At 38.9% G+C, this 22,782-nt stretch overlaps 1 protein-coding gene across 3 annotated transcripts in view; it reads right to left on the bottom strand.

The window, feature by feature from the left end:
• Positions 1 to 499: 499 nt before the first annotated feature.
• The window catches only part of IARS1 (isoleucyl-tRNA synthetase 1), a 100,446-nt gene continuing 78,163 nt past the window's right edge, over positions 500 to 22,782 (bottom strand). For all 3 annotated transcript variants that reach the window (XM_090148041.1, XM_031609216.2, XM_090148040.1), the window contains 6 exons: positions 21,998 to 22,174; positions 20,177 to 20,288; positions 19,089 to 19,214; positions 12,027 to 12,170; positions 10,930 to 11,082; positions 500 to 6,203 (listed from right to left, as the gene is read on the bottom strand). In XM_090148041.1, coding sequence (XP_090004167.1) covers positions 6,121 to 6,203; positions 10,930 to 11,082; positions 12,027 to 12,170; positions 19,089 to 19,214; positions 20,177 to 20,288; positions 21,998 to 22,174 — 795 coding nt within the window. In that variant the 3' untranslated portion in view covers positions 500 to 6,120. The remainder of the gene's footprint in view (positions 6,204 to 10,929; positions 11,083 to 12,026; positions 12,171 to 19,088; positions 19,215 to 20,176; positions 20,289 to 21,997; positions 22,175 to 22,782) is intronic.

Below are 22,782 nucleotides of genomic sequence, written 5' to 3'. Positions count from 1 at the left end.
CTTTGAGAGGTTTTTCTAGTCTAACCCCAGCTCCAGGAGGAACGTTTTGTATCCAAACCATTCCTTGGAGTCCCATTTCTTAAACCAAATCCTGCCTTAAACCCTCCTAGGCCAGCCATTCCAGGAGCAGATTAATTTTATAATTGGAAGGCTTTTCCTGATGTGTGGCTTAAATTCCCATCCAATTTAACTTAGAACTTCTTGAAACAGAGTTCATTACTATTCTCTTTGCAATTATCATTTATTTATTTGTAGAGTCATAGCTGTTTACCTTCACAGTCTTGTCTGCTGTAGACTAAACACAGCAATTATTTAAATTTTCCTCATAGGTCACAGTTCCCAAACCATACTCCTGCTCCCCCTCACTGGATTCTCTCCAAATTGTCAACATCTTCCTCACCTTCCCTGATACTGGATACAGGGCTCCAGTGGGAACACTCTCAGTACTCAAGCAGAAGGATCACCTCCCTTGTTTATACATCCAGCTGCTTTTTAGTTATTTTTGTTACTTTTTTTTTTTTTTTTTAGCAAGAGTAGGAAATTACTGACCCATGTTTAATTTCTAAGCCATTTCAACCTCCTTTACTTTGAAGCTATTAATTTTGAACAGCAAAGTCCTATTTCTTTTTTTCTTTTTTTTTTTTTTTGCCTGTTCAATTGACAGAGTATTCGACTTCTCATCCTATAAACATTCACTGATCTTCAGGAACATTCAGGATCCTTTATCCTTGTCTAGACATTATCATGTCCATAAGCACGATTTGCAATATAAGATCTCCTACACTAAATTTGCTGTGTTTCTTACTGTTTTCCCCTCCCGTCTGCTGCGCCTATACACAAAAATCCCGTGATGGTGTTGGTGCTATTAATCACCCTACACATGCTCTACCTTGAGATTTTGATTGCCTTCACATTTGGAAAATTAATGACGGGAAAAGTAAAGGAAATTTGTCCTCCAGGTACACTGCAAGTGATATTCCTTGGAACTACCTTATGCACAGATGTCTCGCTGTCATTCTCAATCAAATAGAGCAAATAGCAACTGCCAGGCTGCATTTTTACTTATTGGGGAGATTTTAGCAGCACTGTTAGAATACTAAACAGAGCTGGGAACAAAGACCACAATTAGGATAATGCATACAGAACTGCCTCATGTCTGCTCCGAGAATCTAAGTATATTACAGGGCAATTTTATCCTGATGGTATCTGCAAGGAATTTTTGAAGTCTTCTGAGGAGCTTTGTGACCCTTGACTGAGAACTCTGTACAGCAACTAGAAATTAACTGAAATACCCAGACATACTGAAATAGGAACCCTTTTTTCCCCAATTACATAAAAGCTATAATTACACTGGTTACATAAACATTTTAACTGGGGAAAACAGTGGATAATTGAAGATACCCTCCCCCAGCACCAGTTAACCACCACTCCTAGCACAACAAGAGTGAAATTAACTCAGTTTTCACACTGTAAAGCTGCTTCTCTATTGGATGGTACCGTGCTCTCCTTCCATCTCTTAAAGTAATAAAACATCTGAGACTGTTCTAAAGTTCACTTTTTTTACACAGCTACATTCATTAGATTTTTCTCCAATCTCTTTAATCAGCGTCAAGAGACTATCCCATAAGAAATCAGAGTAATTTCTCTGTGCTAAACTAGCAACAACAAGGATACTGTGACCTCATCTTTGCTGAGGAACAGAACATACTCAGAGCTGCAGAAGGGCTGCACAGCTGATCAGCCACTACTCAACTTGCAACATCTTGCTGTACTAACTTGTTGGTTTTTTTTTCCTAAAACCAGTCTTCTCCCTGGAGCTTACATACAAAACGATTCCAACATTCATTACTTGTTTTACTGCCTAAAAGCAAAACAGAAATGCAAGTTTTTTGCCTGCTGCACACACTCACCTGAAGAAGAGAATAAAATGACTGTGCTGAGCTGGGCTGATTTATTCTGGTTTTCATCTTTCTGCAGATGACAGGGAAGGAGCAGCCCCGCTGCTGTCCTGCATGGCCCACTGAGCTGGTATCTCTGAGCAAAGTGTGACAAGGACATAAGCCTACTGCCAGTCCTGGTTGATGTAAGGGCCTTTTCACAGTCTTAGAAGGTGCCAGCTGAAATGAACTAGGGAATCAATTCCTAACCAGTAGGAATAGGATGGGTATGGAATCACTCTGAGCCCAAACCAGCAGGCAACTATTTGAGATTGGGTGGGCAGAGTGAGGGAAGAGCCATGCGTGAGGAAAAAAGACATCTCTATTTTCCTTCTGCAAAACACAGCTGGATACAGCTACAGTCACAGATCTATTCTGTACCATTGCCTCCAATTCCCCCACAGCAAAGAGCTGGGTCAGCAGAGTCCAGCTGCTGCAGATCACCAGATGCTGCACACATCTCAGTGAGACAGAAACAGACACTGCTATCAGGTGAAAGGCAGCAGCAGCAGGTTACAGCAGTGTGCATCAGGATTCAAGGATACAAACGCCTGCAGAGCGCAATAAATGGTGCAGCAGTTCAGTGAGTGCTGAGGCAGCATTTTTCTCCACGTAGAAAGAGGCAGCGTGGTCCAGGGCCTCGTTTATGTCATGAGCTATTTAAGAGAGAAGTTAATTAAGTATATAAATACTGAAGGGTATCATATTGAGCCCAACCTAGATCGAGCTACAAAAGTGCATTCAAAAATCATTTTAAAATTCTTAGGAAAGTTCCTAACAACAGGAATCCATGAGACAAATTCTCTGGAAATTATCAGAGATTATCTAACAATAAAAGTAATAAAAATGGATGTGGAGAAGAACGGTAAAAAAAAGTATGAATTCACCCAAGTGGGTCACGACTAGTTCCTAAAATTCTGTCAGTATCTGTTTAGAGATGAGACCACTGCCAACTAACAGAGCAGCAGCTGAAAACAGAATTCAACTGTAATTCTGCCTTCTTTTCTTTTAATTACATGCTACTTATGTAAAAAGTTTATATAAAGCATGTTTAGAAGCATTTTCAGTAGTCCTCTCATAAACTTTAGTCTCATTCTTCTGTTACCTGTCATAAGCAAATACACTTTTCCCCTCTGCCAACCTTTAATGCCCCTACCAAAGCCAGAAATAGCATTTATGAGCATTTCCATCCCTGTGGTGCGATCAGACTGGAGAACATGAGGACACATCTTTCTGTTCCAGTCATTTGCAAAACAAGTATTTGAGTGTAGACAAAAACCACAGCTGAGAAAGTAAAAGCAACAAGGCAAAAGAAAAAAAAAAATACAAAAGAAAGAATAGAGTGCACACTATAGGAAAAGAAGGATGCTGTGGTGAAGCAGGGCAAGGGAATCACCATACACAACTCCCACAGTAAGAGCAAGTGGAAATGCTTTCTTACTCTGGTACCATTTACTTCCAGGTCATGCAGCATGAATACACTCCTGTACTGTGCTAAATAATACAAAACACAGCTAGATAACATTAAGACAAATTTAGAGACATTTGTATCCATTCAACTCTGAGCACCAGGTACAAGCATCCCTCTATTAAGGCAGTGCCTAAGCCCAAGTGTTATACTACAGGTGCTGTCTGTGCCTACGCTGCAGAAACCCTGAAAGTAGTTCAATGTTCTGTTATCTTGTTAGCCAAATAGTCTAATTTTATGAGAAGATTATAGGCACACAGGAAAGCACTGTTTCACACTCCCACTGCACATCAAGTTACAGAGAAACAGGATGAGAAATCACTATGCTTCATGTTTAACTTGTACTCAGCCCTCCTTGTCTTGAAACAATGGCTTTTGACTCCGTTTTGCTTTTCAGGTTATGGTATAAAGTCTACTACACCACAAGCACTCTCTGAGAATCAGATGGTGGGTAGGAAACTTGCCTTTGAGCCCATGCTGCTGATGCACCAGGACTCACACAGCCTCATGCCCTAACCAGGCTAACTGCAGGCCTACAAAAGCACAGCCTTAGCTGACTCAGTCTCAAGATATCGCTGTGAGGATTATTTCAAATGAATGGCCCTTGCATTGGTCTCCAGCTAAGGGACACACATACAGAAGTAGCAGCAATATTTTTCCTTCAACTCCTCTCCTTTGAATCAGTAATTTAAACTCGTTACCTTTGACAGTAAGTTTTGACAGCACGGAGCCTCACAATCACTGCTATTCTGCAGAAGATCTTTATAAAGGTCCTGCACAAAGTTAAGGAAAAGCCAATTTTCATCTTTAGCATTAAACAGTCAATTTATAGAAAATCCAAGAACAGTTCAGCCTTGCCTTATGAGAAGTATGAGATTATCAGACTGAGGTCACAAAGTTGCTTCTCTTCAGGGCAGATTATTTTTTGCAATTAACAGCTAGAAATATATTTCCAAAAGAAAGAGTATTGCTGAAGATTTTATCTGTTTGCAACTCAGAGCGAATTCATAAAACTTGGCTGGGCTTTATGTTCACTGGAAAGCACATATAAACCAATCCAGTCCTTGCACAGGTCTCAGGCAGCCAATATCCTTAGGAAAAAAATGACACATACACAAAGTCATAAATCTTGAATAACTCTTTAAATAAAAGGCAAGTAGATTGTCTCACTGAGAATGAAGTTAGATTGCAGTCACTTGCCATTTTTGTTTATTCTCCATAAACAGAAAAGCAGAGTCATTCAGCTTATGAACAGCAATCTTACCTTCACAGAAGAAATGAGCTGAACATTTTTATGTGATAAAAAAAGCAGCCAATATAAATTGAAGCCCCATTTGATTTCAATGTCAAAAAGACAAACAAGCTGACTTAAAGGGAAAAGTAGAGGACAATGTCCAATATTCACTAAACTGAACAGGCCAGTGATGCAGTGGGTTCAGGCACTGACATTTCTTATGCTGATAGAAATAATTTCATGTAAGCTGAATGCCAGAGACTTGATTTACTTCAAATGAATACTTACAGGCTTCGATACGGTTCAGTAAAGCTCGGTAGCTACAAGGAACATCCATTTATAAATATTTCTACTAATATAGGCTTATCAAAAAAAATGGCTTGGTTTATGGTCATAGTGTAAAGCTGAAAAACAAAGCAATGGAAAGACATGCTAAGCAAGACTTGGTTCTTCTTAAAAAGCATTACTCTCTGTCAATACTCCTGTTGGCAGTTTATTGTAATCTTGTTCTTAGGAAGCTAATAAAGGCACAGCAGTGAATGAGTTCAGTATTCTGCACACAAGCAAGTTTCAACACTGGTGAACAATGCTGAAAGGCAGTGAAACTTAGACATAGCTTCAGTCATCCAAAAACATCTGCCAACCATTAAGGGATTGCCTGCTGTGTCACTCACTGATAGACATACAGGCTAACAAGAACATCTGGCAAATTGAATTGACCTTTATAAAAAAAATCAAAAACCCAACAAAAATTTTACGTAAAACCTGCTTTAAATCTGAAATCTAAACCGAAACAAACAACAAACTAAAACTCCCCATAACCTGATAATACCACAACCCAGTCACTCAGTATGGACATTTTCAGATTTCAGGTTGATTGGGTTTTACCTGATCAATAGGGAGTGCTACACATTATCTTCTCTAGGAAATGTATGAAAGTAAAGTACTCTGAACGTAGGGAAGTGAGTTTGCAGGTGAAGCGAATTTATTGTTCAAACTGTTGAATTCAGGGAGTATTTTAAATCAACAACCACACACTTCATGAAAACCCAGCTAATATGAGGGAACAAAACCAGGTAACCCTTTATGTTCAAAGCTATTGTCACAGGGTATATGCATCACAGAGCCTTGTAGGTAACCCATGGTTTAGAAAATCAAAGATACCCTCTGCAGAAGGGCAGGCAGAAAACAGCATCACTGAGGTACTTGTCCCATTTCTTTCAGGCAAATCTGCATAGATATCTAGGGTTAAGGAGCTGGACATGTTTCCAAACAGCTTTTACAATGTTGTAAGATAACAATGAAAATACATTGTATTTGAAACCAAAGAGCAGCATATTAGACATGCACTGGTAAAAACATCCTGTGTGCAATCTGAGATGCTGGAAGTAGCATACACAACTCGGATGTTAATCTAAAAGCATTTGATTTCATTTTTGTGGAAAAAAATCCACACGGCCTTATTCATAAAAATGGAATTCTCAACATTCGGCTGTGGTGGGTATAACACTGACGTACACAGTCTTCATGTTCAGGTTCTTCATGGAGATGTCCTTTGTGATCTCTGAATCAAAAAGAAGAAAAAAGAGATACAGAAGACAGTTAGTGCTCTTTCTTACAGGCAAAACCATCAGTGCATTTTTTCTTTACTCGCAGGCCTACTGGTTCAGTCGAAATGGAACATGGACAGAAACTGCTCAGCTCCAATTCCCTCCTGCTGTAACACTGTGCATTAAAGGAGGAGTTGCCACGTGTCAGGCACACCACAGCAGGAGCTCAAGGTGCTGTTCCAGGCTACAAAGAATTGTTTCTGAAAGCACATCAGCCCACAGCTCCCAGCTTCAATCTCACACAGAACAGCATCAATCCAGAAAATTGTTTTACAATGCAATAATAAAAAGTCAACAGCACAGCACAGTGCACTGGAAATTACAGTCCCTTACAAACATTATGTAATGGCCAGTACAGGACAGAGCAGAAATGCATCTCCTCTAGCAATCCATCACAACATGTTTATCTAGGAGTACAAGGAGATGCACACATTAACATGACTTCTAACGTAAAGTGAGAAACTCACATTGCTATCTTGTCAAATATCTTTTCAAATATGCCTGAAGAGTTTTATACCATACCAGGTCAGTTTAAGTCATTTCATATACTTTAGAATAATAATAGAATTGGGACTCAACCATAAACCTCTTTTACAGATGTATTTCTGTTGTGATTATTTAGGAAACACAAATCGTAATAAAACGTTGGGCAGCTCCAGAAATGGTGTCTTAATAAAATGTTGTGCAGCTCCAGAAATGGTGCCTTAATAAAATGTTGTGCAGCTCAAGAAATGGTGCCTTACAACTAAAAAACTGATGAGAACTGGAAATTAATTGTCACCATGCAGAGAGCATTTTTTTTTTTTCTCCAAGAAACGAGATGCTTGCTATTCCCCAACACCCACCAGCTGCAGCAAACCACCAATAACAGAGCAGCTTGCTTTTGTTCCAAAGCTGTACCTCCCAGTATTCAAAACAATCCAAGTAACAAATATACCAGAGACCTCTTTACTAAGAAACTTCAAAGTGGTAACCACAAATACTGAAACCAAAGCAAAAGAAATTCAGGGGGTTACTGTGCAGCTCTGCACATTAGAATCACTACAGACAACATAAGCAAATAAAAGATAATTTTATATTTTGGCACTGGTTCTAGCACTAGTGACAGATTAATAACATACAGAATATTTGGGTGTTTTCAGTGGAAACAATTTTGCAGCGTATTGCACTGTGTCACAGTACTGATGTCTGATATTCATCCTGCTCTGGCTTGGGCTCACATCCAACTGACAAAGACCAAGGCAGCGTGCATGGTGGGGGAGGCACATCTATGAAGTGCATCTATGGAGATAATGCAGAAGCAGTTTGATTTTCAGTAACAGTGTCCAGCTGGAAACTGCTCCTCAAAGTTTTGTTTCCATATAACAGTACGAACATTTCTTCTAACATTAAGGTCCCCATCTTTTCTTGAAAAGCGTATCACAGACTGAGCAAATACAGCAACAAACTTCAAGTGCTATCAATTAAATAATTAAGAAGCCCATATGGATCCTGACGGTACCATTTTAAGGAATTCTCTGAGTGCAGTGCTTTGCTTCAAAAGCAGCACATCTACAGAGATGAGAGGTAAAATCCAATCCAAGAATTAGGGTTTTATTCCCTCACTGACATTCCTCTCCTCGTGAAACTTTTACAGCAGTATGTAGAAAAAGTTACTTTGGTCTGAAGAAGCAAACTATGAACTTGGACTCGATGTTGTTTTATTTTGTTGTTGTTTAAACCAGACCATGATAGCCAACTTGCATGGTAGAACTGAAAAACAAACCCAAATCCACAAATCCTAAGAAGTGAGGTATTACATGAAGCTGCTAATCTCAACATTATCTAAAACAATAATTACTGTTAGAAATTGGAAACTGGATTCATCAGGATGATGTAATGACATCCTATTTTCTGTGCTAATCCCTCTGAAGGAAGGCTCTGCAGTTAGCACACTAGAAAGTACTGCCCCTACACCACATGTCTTAAGAGCTACCTGTAACTTTGCTGCTTCAATCTTCTGAATAAGCAGTGCTCACCACTTGGACGTTCAGCTGGAGCTGACAATCTTTGTAAATCCCCTTGCAACTGAACTATTCAAATTTCTAATTTGAAGAGTGTTTTTCCAGTATTCCAGAACTGGAGAGAGGAACAGATTTATTTCTGAAAAGTTTTCATGCAATAAGGAGCAGATGCCCAACTTCATGTACCTGACAGTGTTTATAAAGGTAGTGTTTTCAAAATTGATAACTCATTTTCCTAAGTGATTTCTTTCTCTTTTTGAAAAGGCCTTTAAAAGTCAGATTTTCTATTCATAGCTCATTTTTCTTGAATGATTCAAGCAGCTAACAGCAAACTTATTTTTATCATTGCATTTTCCCATTTAGCAAAAGACTCCAGTTTTTTTGTTTTCAGAGCTACAACACTGGGACATATTGACAAAAAGATAAATAAGGGATTACAAAATAACTATACATACAATCATTAACTAATGTTTTCCGGAGGCATCGAATACAATTGGTTCTATAGGCAGCAATCATCAAATAAAAAACCATCAAGATAATCACAGGATGGCTTAGTTTGGAGAAGATTATCCAGCCCCACCCCTGCCATGGGCTGGCTGCCCTCCAGGCTCAGGCTGCCCAGGACCCCTCCATGGCCTGGGGCACCTCCAGGGATGGCACCCATAGCTCTGAGCAGCAGTGCCAGCACCTCACTGCCCTCTCAGCAAAGAATTTCCACTTAACCTTACCTAGTTCTCACCTCTTTTAGTTTAAAGCCATTCCCCCTTTGTCCTATCACTATTAGACTGTGTAAAAAGTCACTCTCACTCCTGCTTGTAAGACCCCTGCAAAACACTGTAAGGCCACAGTGGTCTCCCCAGAGCCTTCTCTTCGTGCTGCACACCCCCCATTGCCCTCAGCCTTTCTTCACAGAAGTGCTCCAGCCCTTTTGAGTTGACCCTCAAGGTAAACTATGAGCATTTCAGTACTTAAACCATAAAAAAGTTATTAAAAAAAACTGCACTGTGAGAATTACATCTAAGGTAATACAAGCATAACCTTATTGCACAAGCATGTGTTAGCTACAAAAATAAACCTCCAGGACCAAGTTCCCTACCTACAAAGCCTCAAAATGGTCAGATGAGTTACTTTAGCCTTTGAAAACTTAAAAAAATGATCTTTCAAATCAGCCTGAATGATCAGTTTATGCAATATTTAAAGCTTAAATAGTTCTGCAGAATTGAGACTACAAATTGTGACAGTGACTCCACTGATTTCCCTTTTTTGGCGAAGGTATTTTAAAAATCCTTATTTAAACTGATACTTAATGGCTATTTATTTTCCTGTTTTGTCAGTTACTTCACTCTTTAAAAGCTAGAAACTTTTATACAATGGTTATTTTAACATCTTGACTAAATCAAATGCTGCTGTGAACTCATTTGCCCTCTAACAACGATAGAAAAAGAAAATCAAGAATTAAGTGCAACATTAGTAAGTCCTGACCAGCTACATTCCTAGTCTGTCAGGTTGTACAAATAAATACATTTTTTGTTTATGCAACTGAAGTATCATTTATATAGTCTAGTTCTTACACCTTGTGCTGTTTCTAAGCACTGCACTCCTCACTTCTGCTTGTTACCTTGTTCAGCACATTTTACTTTGTATGAGCTCAAACTATCTCTAGTAAGTTTTATCAGTATTTGAGATCCACTTGCAAAAATGGTTTTTGAATGAACAGATTACAGGTCACATGAGATACTGCTACTAATAAAACAACAAAAGCCAACAACAAAACACACTTTACTTGAACTGATTATAATCTTAAATCACATCAAGTTATTTAAAGAGCGATCCTACACTCCTACCACCCCATCACCTGACAGGTATCTCCTAAGATCTGAAAACTATTTTAAACAAGATGTTTAATTTCTAGGAAGGTAACCTGACTTGGCAAGTTATCCTTAAGAGTTACGTAGCTCTCCCAAACACCTTGTACACCCTGTCATCATGATCAAATAGAGACAGAATCCTTTACCTGATTTCATACTAAATTGCATTTTTCTAAGTCTGCAGAAATCCCTGGCTTTGTTTATTTGCATTACCACGTAGCTTCCAACCCATTCTTCCTGTCACGTGAAGCATCTTGCCTTTTTCACAAGTCAGAAATTGTTAAGCCTCATCACCTGACTGTGCTTCTGCAAGATTCTTTAATATTTCAAGTATGTAACTGTGATTAAACCTATTTCCCAGGCGTTCTGAGTGAAATTCAGCTGCCATGCCCAATCTAGTCTGACTTATGTGAACTACTCTGAAATAGAAGCAATTCTATGATATTCTTCGCTCTTAAAATCCCCTTTGTCTGAAAAGAAATTAAAAAAAAAAAAACATCTATAGTAAAATGAGTGTTACAGGACAAATTTGAGAAGGTTCTTAAAATACTCTTTAGATTTGCTCAGTTCTAGAAAAAGATTCACCTAGTTACAGCAGCATGTAACTACCATTTCCATTGCTGAATGACCTTTCTGTTTCAAAAGTAAGACACTTCCTACAGCCAGCTCTTGGCCATTTTGGAAGGGGAATACATTAGAACTCTAAACAAGTAAACATATGTGTGCTTGGAGGGTTTTATTAAATAGATGAGGGCATTATAAAATTTCCAAGTACCCTTCACGCAAGCAAAGTATAAGTCTGTGCTTACCTTGAGTCTCTGCTTCATCCAGGAACAATTTTAGCCTCCTGCTTCTGAGCCCAAAAACTTTTGCTGTTTCATGTAGAAGACCATGGTATGTCAATCCATTCTGACCAACCGGGTTTTCCATTAGCAGAGTTCCCACTGTTCCTTTCTGACACTCTAAACAAGAAGTTCAATAATTACTGATGTGGAATGATATTACCTCATTTATCCTGGTAAACTGAAATTCAGGACTTGTTCTTACATTTCTACTCTCTTTGTAGTCCTGTGTAATTAAACATATAAGCCTACTTACAGATATTCACTAAGTAACTTCACGAATTACAGAATCAGAAGTGTAAATATATCTGACAGTTTGACAAACAAAAGAAAACCTTGCAGAATTCCCTACCACAGTCAACTGAATAATAAGTATTTCAAATGACACTCAAACCAGTAACAACTACAGAAACTCAGAAATCACATTCCAATGACCAAAAGTCCAATTAAAAAACATTTTGTCCCAGGCAGGTTCCCAGTAACATCTGTAGGAATCCACACATACAAACAGTCCAGAAAGGACTCATACAAGAGCTGACATTGAGCAGGTTTTCAAATATGCTGTTTTTTCAGTGAGAGATTTCAAAATGGAAGCAGCTTAGATTAGTAGCTGGGAAACAATTCCATGCATATATCTGTGCTCCAAGATCAGGCTGATAATGTAATTCTTCTGGCATTTAAATAGCAGTAAGAGATGCTTTACAAGCTGTTACAATGTCTAGGTTAAGAGCTGGCTCCTCCTTCACCTCCCCGTTCATTTCTGTTTCAATTTAAGACTCAGCCTTTTAAAATAAGCTGCACAGATGAGCTGACCAGTAGAAGTAGGAAAGCAATGCAGAAGGGCTCTTGTTTAAACACCAATCCTTATCTGAAGCCAGATCTCATCTCTCTTTCAGAAAAAAAAGAGGAGAAAAGCTAAATATAGACACTATTTATTAGAAAGTGCAGGCTAAAAGCAAAACCACTACTAGAGATGAACACGTACATACATCTTCATCACTAAGAGCTGGCGTACAGACCTAGCACAAAAACAGAATGTGAGAAGAGATCGCTATCCATCATACCTTGTGGTTTTGCATTTACTAACTGCAAGTTGATATACTGGCAGAGAAGAGCATCAGGAGAGCTGATGAGAGCAGGTGCTGACCCCGTTGTCACATGCAGAGTCTTTCCACTGAGACTAAGCAAGTCAGTTTTGTTTATCAGTTCTGAAAAAGAAAATGAGACCAGTCAGGCTATTACAAGGGAAGCTGAGGTCCTGCTTTCACTTCATTAGCAGACAGTAAAGTCTTTCTAACTACTGACTCTGGCATGGAAGCCTTTCCCTCTTTGCAATTACTCGTTCAAGAAAGAACTTCTCCAGTCTGACAAACAGAATTTACACAGAAATAGGTATTTATTAATAATGCAGAGTACGAAATCTGCTATGGAAATTAGTTCCTACATCCCACTTCTTATGCACATAAATATGTGACATGACTACTTAATCCAATAAACTTGAAGTAAGCAAGAAATTATTTACTTAAGGCAACCACTTCTATCTCATTAAATTATGACCAATGATCTTTGCCTCTTCCATGACTTCACTAGCTGAAGCAGCACTGGACACACATCACCACTCAACATCAGGACATCTCACATTAAACTGCAGATGACAGTACACGTATGATCAGTAATAGTTGAGCATATCGTAAATAATGCCCTTTGCATTAATATTTGTGTTTAATGGTTATGATTCTGTAGATGACTTCAGTCATGAATATTTAGGAAATGGTGGATGATCAGAACAAAACGGGACTTGTAACTGAAAGGATTTTAGAAGCAACACCAGTGCCCTGAAAGCATGCAGATGGAAAACTAATGAGGTCCCTGTAACACAAATAAGGTATGTAAACATGCCTATCTACAACAGAGGTGGAAAAAAAACCAACCCTCCTAATGGCCATAAAACTGAAGAGACTGAAATAACATCACTCTCTGTTGTAGCTCTCGAAGAACTCCAAAGCCCAAACCTAGGAAGAATTAATAACTTTTTTTTTTTTTTTGCCTAAATATACAGTGCAGGTACACGTCTTCTCCTTCCAACACAGCAGTTCTTCCTTCCATGGCAGTTCTACCTGCATGTCACAGGCTCATTTTCCATCAGGTCATCTAAATGAATTTGCGATGGACCAAAGTGGCATTTTTTGTAATTAACAAGGATGTTTATAATTTTAAAAAATGGAAAGAAAAAAAAAAAGAGGAAAAAGCAATCATAGGGAATATGCTTTCAAGATTATGCTAGCTGCCAGAGAAAGTGTAATGAAGTGTGGAAGGTTTATTAAACTGCCCTAGAGAAGAAAGTAACGAAGGTTTCCTATTTCTACCCTCATACTGTATCTAAGAAGGAATTGTGCTTTTAAAGCAAACAAAACACCACCACATTTTCCCAGGTTTTGCAGTATCAAATCAACATATCAATAAATATATTACAAATAAACCTCTGGTATTTTACATAACACAACACCAAATCCCTCATCTTTGAAAAATCAACCCATGCACAGGGGGGGGGCATTGCTTTTGGTTTTACTTGCTGGAAAGCAAGATAAAAAAAGTGGTGAGTAAAAAAAAAAAAAGATTTCACCTGGAAAAGGAGCCAGCAGCAGGTTTTTCCTAGTGTAATTCTAAAGCAGCACTGCTTGCCAGTTGTATGCAATTACTAGGTATCAGTAGGAGATCACACTAGCAAGTGGGCTGCTTGACACAGCAAGAGCCAAAGCCCAAGTAACTCACAGCTCAGCCTTACACAGTTGCAGTGATCTGTGCAGGTCAACAGGGCACAAGCTACAAAATCTGCCATTTGCACATTTAATGAGCCTAGCATTTCACATTACAGGATCACTGACATTTTCACAAAGATCTCATGTACAGTGCTATCATTAGACTGCTCGTATAACCCTCTAATAACAATAATAAGCAGTCAGGCACATCATTTTTTCATATATAACATTACACTTGATAACAAGCAGATATTGGAAATGCTCATCAATATTGAAATCACTTTTCAAGTCAGTTCTCCCTGCAGCTGAGATTTAAGTGCTAATGCTCTCTTAAGGTTCCTAACAGCCTTCATGGCCTTCTAAAAATTCAAGAGAAACACATATTTTTGTACTCGTGCTCACAAAACAACGCTGAGAATAGAATTTAAATAATAAGCCACATTAAAACCATAAAGATAAAACAAAACACACTTTAAGTAGTACTTGGGGCATTTTCTTTCTTTTTTTTTTTTTGCCTTGGCTCTCCTCCCTTTTCTAAAAGCCCTCAATGACTTGTAGCTTCTTGTATTCTAAGAAAGAAACAGATTCATTTCAAATAGTTCTTTTTCAATACAGGCGACTTCCTGGAAAGGTGAGCACAACCCAAAGCATTCACAGCAAGAAGCATGTAACACTGTCAGCTACCTAGAGCAAAATAAATAAAATAAAAATAAAAATCAGAAAACTGTTTATACAATCTGATTTGAACCCACTCTCTTTACTTTAAACGACTGAAGTAGTAAAACGACACTTTTTTTTTCTCCTGGAGATCAGTACAAATCCCAGAACCTTGCTCAGCGTTTGTGCAGTTACTCAAAATGCATCAATTCACCGTTGGGGAGGAAATGTTTATCCCATTATTCCAATGTTCTACTGAGAAAGAGGCACATGACATATTTTAGCCTGCAAGAACAGCCTGATCTTATGTCATTATGCAACCCTAAGTATATCTTTGTTACAATTAGAAAACAAGATGATAAAGTATTGCAAGTAAAGTGGACAGGCCTAGAAATAACAGGGAAGAAAACAAGGAGCCAGAAATACAATTTTACTGGGTCACAATTTTATTAACACATGTGGGAACAATTCAGCAACCATTTGTTCAGAGTGCACGACCTCTTCTTTGCAATTCCTCTTGGGGAACAGCTGAGAGCAGCAGCCCTACCTAAAGAGACCCAGGGCCACCAACAGAGCTCAGCTAATGCTAGCTGAGCAAAGGCTGGGGAGGTAAAGCACAGGGACTGCATCCAAATTGAACTGAACATCAGGAGTTCCAGTTCTGTTCTCTAGCATCCATAAGAGCCATTTTCTGTTCGCGTGCTTCTGTTCAACCCTGCCTCCTCAGGGAGCCCTCTCTCTTACGGATCAATACTTGTTCAAAACCTTTGCCAAAAGTAAATTTGATAATCAGAGCTTTCTGAGGGAATTTCCATGTCATTAATAAGTGGGCAGGGAAAATACCCTCTCTGCCCTGACTACTTACAGAGAGTGAAGGATTCAAGCAGCACACCAAGAACAGCAAAAGTGACGTGGAAAGAAGGAAACGAAGCCTCTGCCACAGCTGAAAAGGACTCTGGAGAACAGGGGAACACGCACATACTTTCTACCACTCTCTCTTTAGGAATTCAGCATTAGTAGAAATGCACTATCTTTTTGTTCTCTTAGTGGCAGAAAAGAAACCAAATAAGCACCTGGACCACCTATAACCTGTTCTGAGTTTCCGCCATGTATCAGGCGCCGTCCTCACTCTCTCAGGGCTGTGGTCTTGGCAAAAGTGGTTAGGAGCAAAGTTAGGGTCATGCAACATTTCCACCAGGGCTGTTTCCCTCCAGTACTGGATACCTTTTTCAACTGTATCCCACTTTTTTCCCCATCACAGGCTTCAAGCCGTCTTTGAAGGGATACCTTTCCTTCATGGCTACTAACATTCGTTCTCAGAGGGTAGCAGCCCCATCCAAACATCTGCTAATCCCTCTGTCAATATCTGGATCTCTAGCAATGCCTCCTAGTTGATGAGCTTCATTACCAACACCGAAGCAACCAGAAAACGTGGGCGTCGTGTGAACTCCTTTCTTGAGCCTTGGATTTCAGTCATCTTCAGAGGTCAACGAGTAGTAATAGAGACTTCCTCTTCATCACTCTCTTCTCCATTTCCCTTAGTTTTTTCTTTTGCCTTCCCTGATGGTGGTGGTTCTGAGGAGGGCCCCTCACCTGGATCTTCCTCTACCTCCTCCTCCACTTCTTTTTTCCGTTCTAGACATGAGGACACTCGTTTCCATTTCTTGCCTTCCACAGGGGCAACTGATATTGTTACTGGTATCTGCTGTGATTGATCAGATTTGACTTGACTTGGAGATCTCCCCTTTGGCTTGAACCTCAGCTCGGAAACTCTCTCTATATATAGGGCACGGTAAGCACAAGCCAAACCCCAGATAAGTTGTACCTCCTTAGATCTAAGTTGTACCGTCCCTGACTCAAATACTGGCTTAGTTTCTCAGGATCCCACAGGTGTTCAAGAGTGAAATCCCATGACATTGCGGGTCCCCATGCTTCTAAGATTTTTCCTAAACCTCTCCATATTCCCTGCCAGTCAGCATTCTCTGGTTTTGAAGGAGTCTCCTTCCACTTAACACGAATGGATAGGAATAGATTCAGGAAGACTGATAACACACACAGAAGTATGCCCACAAATATGAACATTAACTTGGTATTCAAAAAACGTGTGAGAAACTGAGAAGAAGGCCTGGAAACTGGTCTGAACATCGTGGTGTTTGTAAAATTAGCTATCCCATTTGGAATGTAAGTGTCAAAATTCAAATCATACCACACTGCATGTAAGTACCAGGCAGGTCTCCATCAGTGCCCTTATTTGGTTATATATGAACACAATCCCACAACAAGAAATCATGACGTTGATAATTGGCCAATATGTTGCAAGGAACACGATGGCTTTTAATCCCTTAGACAGCACCCCTATGATACAGAGCAGGATCATTGCTGGTAGCTTTTGCAGTCTCTGGCTTAAAGAATTTTATTTTATTTTATACAGAAGATAGCAGTGCTCAAAGTTTACAAATACCCCAGAATACTGGCAGTCCGCCTGGACTTTTAAGGCCAGGTTTTTCAGCACAGAAACCTGAAGTGCTGATGAAGTTCCTTCACGAAGCTTTCCGAGAGCAGAGAGAAAGATTCATTCTACAAGCTAAGAAACAGCTAATGCCCACGTTCTCCACCAAAAAACTGTCATGGAGTTAACTAGATCAATCTATGCCCATGACAGGGGGGCAGTAGGCCCCTGGGCTTCTCCTAGCCCCACAAAATGGGAAGGAAAAGGAAAAAGGGGCAGGGAGATGGGAACTGGGCTCAAGAGAGGGGGGAAAAAAAAACAGTGGCAACAATCTATGGAAGAAAACTTACTTTACTAACTATGATATTGGAATGCAAGATAACTCAATGTAATACAATCTAATTGAAATTGAGACTAATAAATCAAAATGAAATAGGAGAGAGTTCCTGAGACCAAGTCAAACCTGAAAAGCTTGGAACGGCTAGGTAAGCACCTTCCAGCACCTACTGCAAGGCAATAAGAGACCACCCAACCAGGAAGGGCCAAATCCCATGACTCCCACAACATACAGGGACAGGTACCCAGAATTGGAGCATTAACACTTCAACTCCCAGTGCACTACGTGATGTTATCACGTGGAATACCAAAAACCAAAAATCACAAAACCATGACATAACCTTAACTCTTCTTGCCTTTTGCAGGTCACCTCTTAGTGCCTGTGATGGTATCATACTATTATTATACATCCACTTCTGTATGCACGTTTCACACTGCTATAAAATATAGCAGTGCTATATGGAAAAATGAGTCAAAGGAAAGCTATCTTCTTTAAAATATAAGTGAAACTTGGGGAAGATACAGAGGGCCCTGGAACGTCCTATAAATCCTCTATAACCAAAAGTCAAGAATGAAGTATAGTATAACAAGCTATTTAGTTCAGCTGAGCACAACTTGGAAAGCAAGTTTATTACGGTAAAAGAAGTGGATTACATCAGATGATGTTCTGCTAAGAAAAGTTCCCAAAACATTATTCTAGGAACACATTAAATCTTTGTGGGAAAGGAAAGGTAGCAAAATCAAGAAGTGGTAGTAGTGCCATTACAGACTGAAGTAACACTGTTTCCCTGCAATGTCACTGGACAAACTGGTGATACATACTAGTCCTGTCTGCAACATGGAACAGCTTTTCACTACAGTCAATTGCACTATCACCTCCCTTTTGCATGTTGCTTCTGTAGCTACAAAAACAGACAAGCAAAGGTTCCAACAGCCAAACTCCTATTTTTGTGATTTTTGTAATTTCTTTGTCACTCATTATAGACTTCATAGCAATGGTGGGGAAAAAATGAAGTCTGAATTCCAAGCTGCCTGAAAATGCCATTAAGAACGTAACAAGGATTTACAATTACTGCTGAAGCATCTCTGAAGTCACATCACAGTACAGAGATGGAGCATTCTGCTTTCCATATTCATTCACTACACTGGTAACTAAATGCTTTAATCTTTTTCTCCATGTGCTGATTTCTAAGATGCCACTTTTTCTTCATGTATTGCAGCATTACATGTAATGTAAGAATAAAACAGCATTTTCATCTCAGAGAAGGGGACACCAGTTACAGGTCGGGTCTCTGAGTCACTAATTGCATCATGTTTCCCTGCTTCAGCTATCACATCTTTGTAATGAACTATACTAAGATATAACCTGTAACTCTATATAATCCATAGAAGATGCTTCATATTCCCATGCCTTAACAGAGGCCAAGTTCAAGCTGCAAAAATATTCAATAGTTTTTTTCTAATAATAAGAAATGCAGAGACCTTCAAGTTTTTCCTAGGTGAAAAAAGAATGATTTTTGCTCTGTACACAGGTACACTTGGCATACAGTTTAATTCTCACCCTGCTTACTGAGGCATTTGGAAAAAATAAATGAAATCATGCAACAGCTGATAACAGCTTGTCATCAACATACAGCACAGCCTGGTCCTGACTGAAACACTTTCTGAAATAAATCAGATTTTGTCCTGATGTGAGCTGCTACAGAAGTAAGATAACAGAAGAGATGAGCATCATTTTATCAGCAGCTTTTGGAAACATTCTAATGTGACTATAAGCACAGTCACTTAAGCTAAGTACTATAAAACAGAATATTTCCTTGTGGTTTTCCCTGCCAGTTTTGTATATATATAGGAAAATTATACAGCAAATAACTCCTAGCTGCCACCAAAAAGACTTTCAATTTCCCTTGTCATACTCCATTTACCTGTTTTTCCATTAAAAACCGTCAGTTTTGAATTTTTAAGTCCAAAAATGCAGGAGACTGCATCGACAAGTCCAGTGAGATTCAAGGTATTATCTCCTTTTGGATTTTCCAGCAGCAACACACCATCTAAAACCAAAATTATGAAATTAAGATAGTTTTAGAAGAAACATCTGGATTTCATGATTTTCTAATGAGTTTCTGCAAGTTTCTAAGCTACTTAAACCTTGCACCACAACATATTTCCAAAGAATTTTGCAGTAAGGGAAAGAAAAACTAACAGGAAAAATGTCTCAAGCGAATTTCAGATTGAGTATGGAAGTTATATTTGCTTCCACTAACAAAGCAGTCAAATTATTGTCACCGAATTACAATCCAGCACTATGCTGCTTAGAAAGACACAGGCTGGGTGTCAAGATGTTCACCAGCTTTGTTACTCACATCTGTTCTTATTTAGTAAGTAGTTTATGTATCCATTTTCCAAACATGTAACAAAGCATACTTGCTTTGACGCACAAATTATAAATACATGTAGAGGGAAAAAAAAATTCCAGTGCTCTTAGCTGGCTCTCCTTTTAATATGTAACTCAACCTTGTAATACTTCTAATAGTATCACCCCACTCGCTTATGAAAAGTACTTTTGACAATCCAAACCACAATCGTGGTATTCTCTAATTTAAGTTTTCTTTCCTGTTCTGTACTTAGGCATTGATTTTCTCAGAAAAAGTACCTTCTCTACAGAAAGGCATCACCTATATAGAGTGCTACAGGTACACAGCCTGTGTGTGGGCGAATACATACTCAGAAATTTAATTCTCATGTGTCTCTATATAAATATTCCCACACAAATCTTTCTGCAGAACATAAATAACACAAGTGCACACCTACATATTTACTTCAGGTCCATATCTGAGGCTTTTTTTTTTTTTTTGCTTTTTATTTGCTTATTTTGAAGAGCTATTTCAATGTACTATTGGAAGGGAGCTTGCACCACCTTTCAAACAAGTCCTTGGCTCCAACACCCTTCATTTTGTTTTCTCTACAATCTTATCATAACACCCCTGAAAAAAGGAAGCAGGCACATTCCTACCTTGCTCTGTCCCATTAACACAGACTTTGAGGTTGACGTAGGAACAGGCTGGACCAACACGCTCACACAAACCACCTCTGACAAGTGTAATTTCTAGTTCTGATCCCTTCAGCTGAAAAAAGAAATGGGATTATCTGCATCTTGTTTTGTTGAAAAACATTTCCTTAAGCTGCATTAAGAATTTTGTCCTACCAAATAAGAGCTAAGCATTGCTCTTATTTTAATAAAACAGAAGATTTTGTCATGTATTCCTTCAGAGACAGTATTCCAAATATAATTTTATCTCTAATGCAAGTTAAAGATGAATATCCAATACAAGAAAAAAATAGAGTTGAATAAACAGCCTAATTTTCACTCAGTGCTGCTGAGCTGTGATGACGGCCTCCCAAAATATAGTCCAAAAATGAATACACTTGAGAGAAGATGACAATTCCAGAGATAGCTCAGAGAAGATCTGGAAGACAGGATGCTGCTCTCAGGATGTCTGCTGAAAAAGCCTGCCTTTTTGCCACTGTCTACACAGAACAGCCAGGGTAGAAGATCTCCTGATACCAAGTCAGTCGTTGTGAATATCTCCCCATTAGCAATCAGTGCATTAATTACAATTTGAAACACTACCACAAGAAACATAATATGCATCTTCCTTTCCAAACGTGATACAGGATGAAGAGACTTAAAAATACGTAGCAATACTACATGAACGAATGTATTTTGTATCTTAAATCACAGCTTCGTTAAGACATTGCACAATCCTCTCCCTGAACTAAATAGAGTTTGATATTTCCTGCACTTCTATAGATTTTCATGAGTGAAGTCCTAGAAGACCACCAAATTTGTAATGAAACAAGTGTCATTTGGAAACAATGATACTGCAGCCATTTTGGAGTGGTTTTGTTTTTTAAATCCATTTGGAGAAGGTCTTTGGCAGAAGCACAAACATGGAAATGCCACTCTTTGCTGAGTGCCTCTAACAACCTAAAGAAAGGCACTGATGGAGCAGCAAACCTTGTCTTGTGTTTACCCACTTCTGCCAACAATTACTAACAACTTTTTCAAGCAGCTGCTTTTCTTTCCCAATATCTTCTCATTTGGGCTGTCCCTCAGAAAGAGTCCTTGGGAGTGTTGTTCATAATTAAAACCTGGTAGAAAAAAAAAACTGATCCAGAATAACTTCACAGAAATATTAACCCTGAATGCAATCAAACACTTCCAAGAAAAAGAACAGACTGCATTTCATTTTTGTCTTGAGCTTCATGCATATTCACTACCACGCAGACATCCTTCTTCCTTTTAATAGCTTCCAGAGATCTGCTGCAGTGATCCTGCAGAGCTGATCTGACTCATGTGCAGCACTGCACACGTGGCTCTTTCACCTTGCAGCTGCTTTTGTACCTGGCAGTGCACATCGGTCACCATAACACATCTGTGTCAATGCTGCTTACCCACCCCCAGCAGCAGAACACAGTCAGTGCATAACGACAAAAACATTAACTTCAACAGAACAACAACATTTTTGCTGTCTAAACAATGAACTAATCCAAATAACTATGTTAAATGCTTCAAGCATACACAAAATTGCTACCTAACATATTTAATTCAGTGCCCAAGCAGCCTTGTTTTCAAGCTATTAAATAAAAGTAACCAATCCCACCTATTATCTTTTTAAACCCAAAGAAAGAAACATGGATACTCACAGATATGAAACAATAACCCCCATATCTCACATATATTGATACAAAAACATCTGCCATCAAAACAACTTGCTCATTTAAAAGCAGATGACCAAATAAGCCTGTGCAGTCAATGCTGTTTTCTTCTTACCTGGGTGGTCTCCTGGATGAGGACTTCTTTTGAGGTAGGAACTGGGTAAGGCTTCAGGGCAGCCTTTATAGTTGCAAAAATGAAATCTGTATGTTCCTTAATGACAGTGTCCAAGTAATCACCTTCTGGATACGATCTGTAGTACACTGTAATCTCATCTGTGGGAACCAGATTTCGCTGCAGGAGACCAAATACACAATTAGCCACAGCAAAACGTATACAGACTAAAAGAAGGATGCTTTTAAATTAAGAAACGAATTAGATATTTACCAGACACTCACTAAAAGTTTCCACTGAAATCATTTTGTTAGATGAAAGAGAAAAAGGCATGAAACATGGTGGTTTATTCTTCTGAAGATAACGAATAAAAAGCACACTTTCCTCTATATGCCTCACTTGCAAATTCATTCACCATTCCTTCTGTTTAATCTGAAAACCCACCAAATTTATAGAAAGGCTGTTCATGATGTATGAGACATTTAATAGCACTCACATCCTGGGAGCTTAAGCACTGTTCTTCCATTGAACAATATCCCAATCAACGATATTTTCTTAATACACAGCAGTCTTCAAAACATGTTGGTGTTGTTTTAGAACGTGGTGACCTGATTTCTAGGCTTGCACATTAGTTCTTTCACATCTCAGATACTGACACTTAAGAACAGCAGTTAATTGGAATGGTACACTTACTGATACTGAGTAATGGCACAACTCTGCTTCAGTAAGAAAACAGTTTCAAGGAGAAAGAAGTCCTAATGCCATCCCAGCAATAGTTACTGTAGATC

This window comes from Phasianus colchicus, chromosome 11 (assembly GCF_987193195.1).
Source record: "Phasianus colchicus chromosome 11, bPhaCol1.hap1.1, whole genome shotgun sequence".
Lineage (NCBI taxonomy): Eukaryota > Metazoa > Chordata > Aves > Galliformes > Phasianidae > Phasianus > Phasianus colchicus.
The sequence above is the reverse complement of the archived record's forward strand: the minus strand, read 5'-3'. Positions and strand labels throughout refer to the sequence as shown.